A 10,032-nucleotide genomic window follows, 5' to 3' on the forward strand; every position below is an offset into this window, starting at 1 on the left:
TTAGTTATTCTAATTTAGTAAACTGTATTGTTTTAAATTTTTATTCTGTAAACCACCTTGAAGAAGCTTCACCTCAAAAAGTGGAATAAAAAACATTTTAACTATGGACATATTTTAATAGTTATTCATTTTATATATTTTAATATTTTATATGTTTTAAATATAAAGTGCTGCCCAATCAGAAGCACCTTTTTAATTAAGCAAAAGGTATTAGTTGAGAAATCTAACTGGTTAATTAACTAAGGCTGCAATCCTATACTTACATGGGACTAAGCCCCACTGAACTCAATGGGACTTCGAAGTTGACATGTAGGGGACTGTACTAACTGGGGTAGCTCTGATTCATAGAGATTGCAGAATTCGTGGTTTTTTTGGGGTGTGCTTTTTCGGCATGAGATTTTAAACTTTGTTGGTGCAGATCATATACAACCTTTACATTGGGCATGGATAAAGGGGTTTGTTTTTCTCCCTTGAAAACCAACAGCGCACATTACTTTAAAGGACCCCATTTTCATTGGTTTTTATGTTGTGAGCTGCCTTGGGAGGGTTTTGTGGCCTAAAAAAAGGCTTAAAAACATTTGAAATAAATCAATCAAAAACAATTCACCATGGTTAGTTATAGCTAAATGATCAGTTTTAAATCAGATAAAAAATCTGAGATATTACCTAACTTTACTCATGCCTCACTGTTGTCTAATGCAAAGTGTCTTATACCCCAGTCCTTAAGCATATTGGCCACAACCCAAAACCTTCTACTAGGAAATGTGCCGCTTATGCATGGATGTTTTTCGATGACTGAGCCAAGCATCTCTCTTTGATGTGCACGCACCACAGAGAAAGTGAAACTTACGTGAACCATTCAGATTTCAGGATCATGAGCAATATGTGCAAGAATGTGGGTCTTAGTCTACATAAAGTACTAGGGTATCAATCACCCTCTCCTATATAAACTGTGTCAAGGAGTAACTTACACAAGATCACATCTGTATGTCATTGTGTACAGGGTGTGTTGAGTGTCATGACTTGTTTGTGGAGGCGTCCTCTACTGATGAGGGTTAGGAAAGGATCCAGATCTCACCAGATCCCTAAGCTCAACTTAGTGCCTGCACAGCACTGATCCCAGGACTAACCAAAACAGAAGATCTACAGCCCATCTCTGTACTCAAGAGTGATGTATCTGAATCCGAGAGCAGCGGGATGCCTAAGTGCCACCCCACCCCCAGACTCTTCAATTTCCATTGAAGAATATCCAGAAAATCCACTTTAGCAAGTAAGCTATCCGATGCTGCCTGAATGGGAAGCTTTAAACCAGGCTTTCCTCTTAGAATTTCTCCAGCTGGGGGTGAAGTTCGAGCTGGTGGTCACAGCAGCAGAACTTAAGGGTTCAATTAATCTTTTCTCCTTTGCTGAAGCAATGTCTCCAGCTGCCTTGTTACTGTCCAAAGCCCTGTAGAATTTGCTTCTGGCTACCTGTTATTGCTTGGCTGTCGCCCCATTGCCAAATCCCTTCATGCACAGCTAGCCATTCCCGTACTTCAACAGCCTCAGTCTGGAGAACTGAAGAAGGGAAGGGGGGTGGAGAGAAGGGGACGAGGCGCCATTATCTCAGAGCAAGCATTTTGTATATGGTGCATCCCTTAAATAGATGCTGATATGCCTTAAGCCTCTAGACCACGCTTTAAGCCTCTGTGGATGAAATGAAATCTTGTACTTAAGGGTTTATTTACAGTAAAGCTTCATAACATGTTCATGGGCATGTGTGCGCGCACACACACACAACTCGCAGACAAAACTCACAGCAGTGAGGCAGATAAAAATTCCATTTTCTAGGCGCCCATATTTTTGAAAAGAGTATCTTTTACCAAGTCAAAGCATCAAGACAGCAGCTGTACATGTTGATGCTGGTCTTAGTTATGAACGTCAAAGTTAGGTGAACTGCCTCTTATGGGCCATGTCCATTTGTGGTTGTGCTATAAATAAAAGAGCTCTTGATACCCTTAAGGTCACAAGTTTGCATAGCTGATCAGATGCAATTTGTACGTATCCTGAATATTTTTAAACTGACCATGTAGCCAGTACCGGCCACTGGATCTGTTCCAATGAATGTCTTCCTCTACCCAAAGAAGAGCACTTTAAATTCATTTTGTAGGTAATGGAAGACCTCAGAAGTTGTGTATCTGCAGGTTTAAAGCCAGGTTACCAGTTTCATACATTCCAAGTGAAGTTCCTCCACCACGTAATTGCAAACCCATCCAAAGATTTCCCTCCATTAGCCATTTTAGTAAAAACTCATTTGAAAACATTATTCCAATATGGTTTGGTGGAAGTGATATTTCAATAGTGGATAGAGCAGCTTTTCCCAACCTGGTGCTTTTCCGATGTGTTGGACTGCGACTCCCATCATTCCCAGCCCTCATGGCTAACTGCCTCGGAATGACAGAAGTTGCAGTCCAACACATCTGGAGGGTCCCAGGTTCAGGAACGCTGATGTAGAGAAAAGATGGTCCACAACACTGTGATCACTGCAGTGTATTGCAATACATAACACAGAGAACCAGCCCTGCAGAGGCCAACCAAAGCCTGTTTTAATCTGAATGTGTTTTCAAAATGTGAGTTTATTCCTGTAAGGGAGACAAGACTAAGATGCACCCATGGGGCACGTTTTCAAGCTCCTTGGCTAAGACATAACTAAATCAAGGTGACATCAGGAGCAACACAGGAAGGTTACTCATTCCTAATGGAAGAAGATATGGGGGGAAACACAGCTAATAAAAGGGCAGCCAAAAAAAAAATGAGGTTGCCAGTCATATGCTCTGAATGGTGATAACTGTGCTTTACCATGCAGACCAGGGTGTGGATTAATCTGGATTGGAACACTGAGATAGACCGGGAAGCTGGAGTTCTGGCCTGACATAATAGTAGCTCAGCATAGTGAAAATACAGTACTTCCACCTATGCGTCTAGTTGTTGGCCAAGATTACACTGGTTATGGTCCTGCATGCATGAGACCTAAGAAGAGCCTGCTGGATCAGACCAAGGGCAAATCTAATCCAACATCCTGCGTTCCACAGCGGCCAGTCAGGATGCTTCTGGGAATCTTACAAGCAATGGGAAGGATCCAACCGTTTGCGGCCACTGGTGCTACTGACATTGCACTAGCAAAAACCCATGCTTATGAAATGTCGATAGCATTTGCTATGCCCTGTTGAACTAGCAAGCGCTATTGACACTGCATAAGTGCTGGTTTCTGCTAGTGTAACGTCAATAGCACTAGCAGTCAAGACACTGCTGGATCTTTCCCAACCCAGAACATCAGCAGCCCTCCTCTACTGGTATCCAGAGGTATAGTGCCGATGAACACGGCATGGCAAATACTGTAGTTTTAAGATTTTCTATTTGATATTGCTTTGATGTTGCACTTTGTGGTTTTAATTGTGGTGAACTGCCCAGAGAGCTTTGATTATTGAGTGGTACAGAAATGTAATCAATCAATCAATCAATCAATCAATCGCCACAATAGGCCTACCCTCCCTGGTTTTCTGTAATCCCCTTTTAAAGCCATCTAAGCCAGTTTGAGTAGCCATCACCGCATTTTGTGGCAGCAAATTCTCCAGTCTGGCCAGTGAGGGTTCCCCAGATAGCCACGCCCCTTCCTGTGGCCCCACCTCCTTTCCCCCAACTACACATCGTTTGGGGGTTTCTCGGCTTTTGTGCATTTCCCCCTCATTCTAAAAGGTCAAAATGCTCCTCCTAAGGTGGAGTTACTGGCGGTAGGGATGCTGTGCATTTTGGCCTCACTCCCTTGGCTTTTGGCCCCACCCACCACTAGAGTGTAGCCCCTCAGAACTTCGAAACTGAATCTGGTCTCGGGTTAAAAAAGGTTCACCATGCTCTACATGTTTACTCAGAAGAAAACCCCATTGATTCCAATGGGGCCTACTCCCAAGTACGTGCGCACAGAGTTGCAGGGTACAATCCTAAACCTCAATTTTCAAGGCAGCAAGCCAACTGAACACAGTAGGACTTGCTTCTGCAATGTGTTATATGTGGGGCTGCCTTTGAAAATGGTCTGGAAACTTCAGCTGGTCCAAAATAGGGTAGCAAGATTGTTAACAGGGACTGGCCAACGAGATCACATTACGCCAGTACTTTTCCAGCTGCCCTGGCTGCCAGTCCATTTCCAGGCCCAATGGTATTAACATTCAGAGTCCTCAATGGCTTGGGGCCAGTTCATCTGAAGGATCGCCTCCTCCCATATGTGCCTGCCCAGACGCTAAGATCATCCTCAGCTGTCCTTCTCTGGGAGCCCCCACCAAAGGAAGTGAGGCAGGTGGCTATCAGGAAGAGGGCCTCTTCTGCTGTGGCACCCAGGCTGTGGAATGAGCTCCCTAGAGAGGTTTGCCTGGTGCCTACATTGTACTCCTTCCGGTGCCAGGTGAAGACCTTTTTATTCTCCCAGTGTTTTAGCATTTTAGCTTCCTAGTCTTTTAGCTTTGGTGTTTTAAATCTGTATTTTAAATCTCTGCATTGCTGCTAGGTTTTATTCTGGTTGTACTGTTATATTATAGTTTTAAGCTTTCATATTTTATATTGTTTCATGCTGCGCTTTGTGGTTTTAATTTTTGTGAACCGCCCAGAGAGCTTCAGCTATTGGGCGGTACAGCAACGATAAATACATTCTGAGTATACATGCATAGGATTACACAGTTAGCCATCCTTTTCCTCCCAATATTATGATGTCCCAAATAGATTTACCTGGAAAATGAAAGACGCTCCGATCCCTTTTGTACACTTTTTCCAGCTTTATGATATACTTTTTGTGATGGGGTGACCAGTGTATTCCAAATGTGAGCACACCATAGATACAATACATGCTTATTTTCCTTTCCTTTCCTAATAAAACCTAGCATGGAAATGGTCTTTTTCATCAATGTGTACACCAAGTTGACATTTTCAATCGCTGCCGATTGCCCAAATGTGTACATTGCATGTTCACACTTAATTACGCAGAAACTCATTAGCCATTTCGTTCTTCATTCACCCAGTTTAGAGAGATCCTTTTGGAGCTGTTTACAACCTGCTCTTTGCAATCCTCTTTGAGTAATTTGATGTAATCCACTAATGTGGCCACTTCACTGCTCATCCAACTCCAGATCGTTTATGAACAAGTTAAACAGCACAGGCCCCACTGCTTACTACCCAGCACTGCAAGAGCTGTGTTTTCTCCTATCCTTTGCTTCTTGTTCTTTATCCAGTTACCAATCCATAAGAGGGCCTTTCCTGTTAAGTTTACTGAGGAGATGTTGATGAGGGACTTTTTAAAAGGGTTTTTGAAATGCTAATATCTATTGGATCAGTCCTATCCACATGCTTTCTCGCACTTTAAAAGAACACCAAAAGGCTGATGAGTCAAGACCACCCTTTGCAGAAGCCACGTTCACACTTCTCTAGCAAGGCTTGTTCTTTTATATGCTTAATAACTCTATCTTTAATCATGCTTTCCATCAATTTACCTGGAACCAACATTAGACTAACTGGCCTGTAACTTCCTGGTGCGCCTTTGGATCCTATTTTAAAAACCAACATTATGTTGGCTACTCTGCAGTCCTCTAGTATAGAGGCAGATTTTAGTGACAAGTTGCATATTTTTGTCAGGAGATCAGCAATTTCATACCTCTTTTAAGAACTCTCAGGTGTCCACTACTTGGAACCTGTGACATGATAATTCGTTAATTAGCCTTTCCTTTCTTGTCATTACTTATCAAAATTTGATACCAATTTCTTAAATCAAAATGCTCAGAAGCACTCATTAACTAGGGCTCTGTGTACGCTACATGTTGTTCTTTAATTTGTTTTTTTTTAAGCTAAAATTTTCACAAATGCTGACTTCAGCACCCCTTAACAATTTCTATGCTTATGTACAGTGAGAGTGTGGAATTGTGCAATCTATGGCACTGCCCTTGACCAAATGAATGGCAACAGTTTCCAAGATATTGATGCCTGAATGACAGACTGTGCATGAGGTGATTGTCCAGGATTTCCTGCTGTGGTTTGCTGAGAGACGATGAAACAAACATTGATGGCAATTTGTGTATATGAATGTTTTAAAACATCCGAGCTCCACACATCCAGCACACCCAGTTCCCGGCATCTCCCACATCCCTACCTGGTTGCATGGCACATGCAAAGAACTATGGCTTTTGCACAGATGGACCAACCCAACTGGTAGGAGGAGAACTGCATGGCACCCCCCTTCACATCCCAGATCTGCTTCCTGTACTTCTGATTTAGCAGCAGAGGACGTTGTCATGCAGATATGCCCCATAAGACATAAGGAGCTGCTTTATCTTGTATTATACCATAAGCCTGTCTATGTTCAAGACCAGCAACAGCTCTCCAAGATTTCAGGCAAATGAATTTTCCAGCCCTCCACGCCAAGATCCTTTCATAGGAGACATGAAGAGTTTGAATCCGGGATCTTAGCAAAGTGCATGCTTTGTATCTTTTATTATCTTGCCCAAGTTAGCTATTACACAGCAGCAAATCATTCCTTTAAATTGAACTGTCTAACTGTTTTGATCATGGTTTTTCCTTTAGCTTTCCTGTCTTAATTCCTGCATCACAGAAAGTGGCTAGGAACTTAGGGAAAGTTCATTTGAGGAAATGGAGAATAGGGCTGGTGAAGGAAGCAGGGCTCAAGCCACAAAAGACCAGAGTAAAGGTGAGTAGGCACTCCTAGTAAGGATAGAAGGATCAGTGGACTTGTGCTTCAGCAGCGCTCTCAAGAGCAGTTTCAAACACTGGACAGGTTTGCACGTCCTGCTAAGCCACTCTGCAAATAAGCCCCGGTGGGTGGGTTGGTCACAGAACAATCCACGGTACGCCTGACAGAGAATGGGGCTTGCCATGGCCTGTTCTCCCTTTCCTTCCCCACCTGTCCTCTAGCTGGCTCCAGCACATATCCCAGGTGCCTTTGCAGCAGAACCCATCTTGTCTCCTTGCCCTGGCCCCTTCTCCACTCTGATTGCTACTGTTTTTTGTTCGCAGCCTTTCCCCCCTGGTGCTTCAGGGGTATGCAAATGTGTTCGTAATTTTTTTTAAAAATCCTATTCTTTCACAAGTGTGCAAGAGTGCACTTTTGTCTGTACAATATGTGTAATTTTGCCTTGTCAGTGTCCTTGTATGTTGTAGCTGCCAAAGGGGGCATGGCAGTTGAGTAGGTAACATACAAGGAAATTGACAAGACAAGGCTGCATATAGGCTAATTTGAGCACAATTGCAAAGGATTGGGGAAGAAATAATAGTAAGAGAAAGGAGGGACAACAGTAGGGCAATTCAGAAGCACTAAAATGGGGGGGAAAGATGAGCAGAGTTTGTGCACCAAATGAGGGGGGATGACGGCAATATATTCTCCTTGACAATATATTCCCCCACTCACTTTTAAGTATTGAACTGACACTGATATCTCCTCCCATTCAACACTTCCCCATTCAACACTTCAGCAAGTCCAGCTCCTTTTCAAAGCAGTTACTGCAGGTGCGCAAATTTCCCCTCCATGCATTTCCCAGCCCTTAAATTTGCACACATTCCCCCCATTTACTTCCCAGCCTTTAAATTTGCGCAATTCCCAACAGTTAAAAAAAAAAAAAAGCTCCTAAGAGGGTTGCTGAACAGGATGAAGCAAATGCGGCACCCGCACCAGCAGTACTTACACCCCCGCCACAGGGCCCCATTCACTCCATCCCATGCAGCCACCTTCTAACAGTTTTTTTAGAAAACTGTCAGGGAGATTTCTGCACATCCGCTGAAGTGCAGTAACCACAGCAATAACTCCGAAAAGGAGCCATGAAAAGGGGAAGAGGGAGTTAATAACTCCCATTTCTGGACTAGCTGGAGACTCAGGGAAGTGTTGAAAAGGTGGAAGACACTGAGAGGTGTTAGTTCAACACTTAAAATTTAGAGGACTACATTGCCAAGTGGGAGATATTTCCCCTGCCGTTTTGGTGGACTTACTCCACTCGCAAATTCCCCCTTTTTCAATGCTTTTGGATTGTGCTACTGGGTCCCTCCTTTCTCTTATTATTATTTCTCCCTGTCCTTCACAGCTGTGTGAAAATTAGCCTGAAGACAACCTTGTCTTATCAATTTCCTTATATGTTACCTACGCCACTTCAGTGCTCCCTTTGACAGTGAAACATACAAGGAAACTGATCAGGCAAGGCTACACATATTGGACAGCTGAATCTGCGCTCTTACACACTTGCAAAAGAATGACAAATAATAATAAAAAACTATGACCCCACATGCACATCTGAGGCAACAAAAAGAAAGAAAAAAAGGTAGTGAACGAGTGACAGTCCTTCCAAAGTGCTGTTTGGGCATTGGTGGAGGGGCTGGTGAGGGAGGCTGGAGAGATCGCAAAGAGCAGCATGGTTTTTTTGCCGCTCTTGCCAAGCAGCTCTGTAGCTGATCCCGGAACCCCATGATAAAATTGTTTTTCTGGGTTCAGACAACATGACAACCCTTCATAGGTATGAACAATCCTACAACAAGCCATGGGTTGTCGGGGTGGCTCTTTTGCGAAAATTAAGCCACCCTGCGGAAAACGTGCATTCAGAAGACATGACAACCCACCATGGCTGGCTGCCCATGGTGGGTTGTTATGTCATGAGAACCCAGTTACTGATTCTATTCCAGTTCACTTGTCGCACGTTTTTATGGCTCCCTACAAAATACTTTATGCAAGTGAAGATCCCATGGTGGGGTGCCGAGGAAGCATGCAGAGGGACAAACTTAATGTTTATTATCATGTTTATATGCGACAAGGAGCAGCAGCTCCTCTTCAAAGTAGTCCCCGGTAGTTCTATCAATGATGAAAGGTGGTGGGAGAGAGAGAGATGCATGCTGACTCTTACAAGCTGGCCCTTGTTCTAGCAAGGGAGGAAGAAACCAACAGTTCCCCAAGTGCCGCACACAGGAATTTGGGGAGTTTTCAGTTACCGTGCCCTTCTCTAGGGATATACAGATTGTCAGGCATCTTTCGTTCCGTTGTCCTCTCACTGATGGAATCGGATGGTTTTTTAGGGATGTACAAGAATTTCAATGTGCATTTCCACTAACATGCCCTTGTGCACATCCTGCCAAAAGTAAAAAACTGGTCCACAAGTTCACAGCATTCATGCTACTCTGAAAAAGCCGGTCTGCTGTGGAAGCTGCAGGTCAGATTCATAGAAATCCAAACGCATTTGAATCTGTTGCAGATTTCTCTGACATCCCTACCCTCCTCCACTATTTTGGGCAAGCCTGAGGTCTCAGTCATGGACAGAAACCCTTGATTTGCCTGCAGGAATCCCCCCTCCCCTCCCTCCTTGCTCTGAGATTATCTGCACATCCCACAAGCATTCCTATATATATTATAAACCCCTTGCCAAATGTGTCCAATATTAATGGCTGCTGCGCCTTGTCACAGATAAACACGGTGACAAACATTAAGTAATCCTTATAGATATTTTGCAAGGGGAAGAGTGTGTCACGAAACGTACCACAAGCCAGAAAATCCAGTCAAGAAAAGGACACTTTTTCAGGCTCATGAAATCAAATGGTCTACGTACACACTCCCCAAATAGTGCTATTTGATTAATTTGCTTCAGTTGGTTTTCTGCTCATTTCAGCCTATTGTTTTGTGACGCTGGATTTTTCTTTGTTGGTTATTATATATAGATATAGATGCTTGTAGCTCCTTCGGGGCCCTCACCTGTCAGATAAGCATGCCATTGTTGGGGGGTTTTAATTCAGAGAGAGTAAAGAAGGAAGAAAACACCCACCTCTTGTGAGGTTTCTGTTGATGGTCTCCTGAGACATGCTGTGCAATCGCTTCATGTAATCCTCGCTGTACCAGACCCTCAGCCTCTCCCCTGGCCGGATGTCCCGACAAGTCCGGAAGTAAATCCTCTCGCTGTGCTGGAACGCCATCAGGTTCTGTTCTCTCTCCTCTCGGGATATGGCCACATACCTGAGGACAAGGATGAGGTA

General features: G+C 43.7%; 1 protein-coding gene across 5 annotated transcripts in view; it reads right to left on the reverse strand.

Annotated features, from left to right (window-relative positions):
• LOC146357545 (zinc finger protein 862-like) overlaps positions 1–10,032 on the reverse strand; it is a 72,129-nt gene that overhangs the window by 13,949 nt on the left and 48,148 nt on the right. For all 5 annotated transcript variants that reach the window (XM_084850625.1, XM_084850634.1, XM_084850597.1 and 2 more), the window contains one exon: positions 9,825–10,012. In XM_084850625.1, coding sequence (XP_084706751.1) covers positions 9,825–10,012 — 188 coding nt within the window. The remainder of the gene's footprint in view (positions 1–9,824; positions 10,013–10,032) is intronic.

The sequence above is a fragment of the Heloderma suspectum genome, chromosome 1, assembly GCF_057233095.1.
Source record: "Heloderma suspectum isolate Gila_16-S chromosome 1, 16-S_ref, whole genome shotgun sequence".
Taxonomy (NCBI): domain Eukaryota; kingdom Metazoa; phylum Chordata; class Lepidosauria; order Squamata; family Helodermatidae; genus Heloderma; species Heloderma suspectum.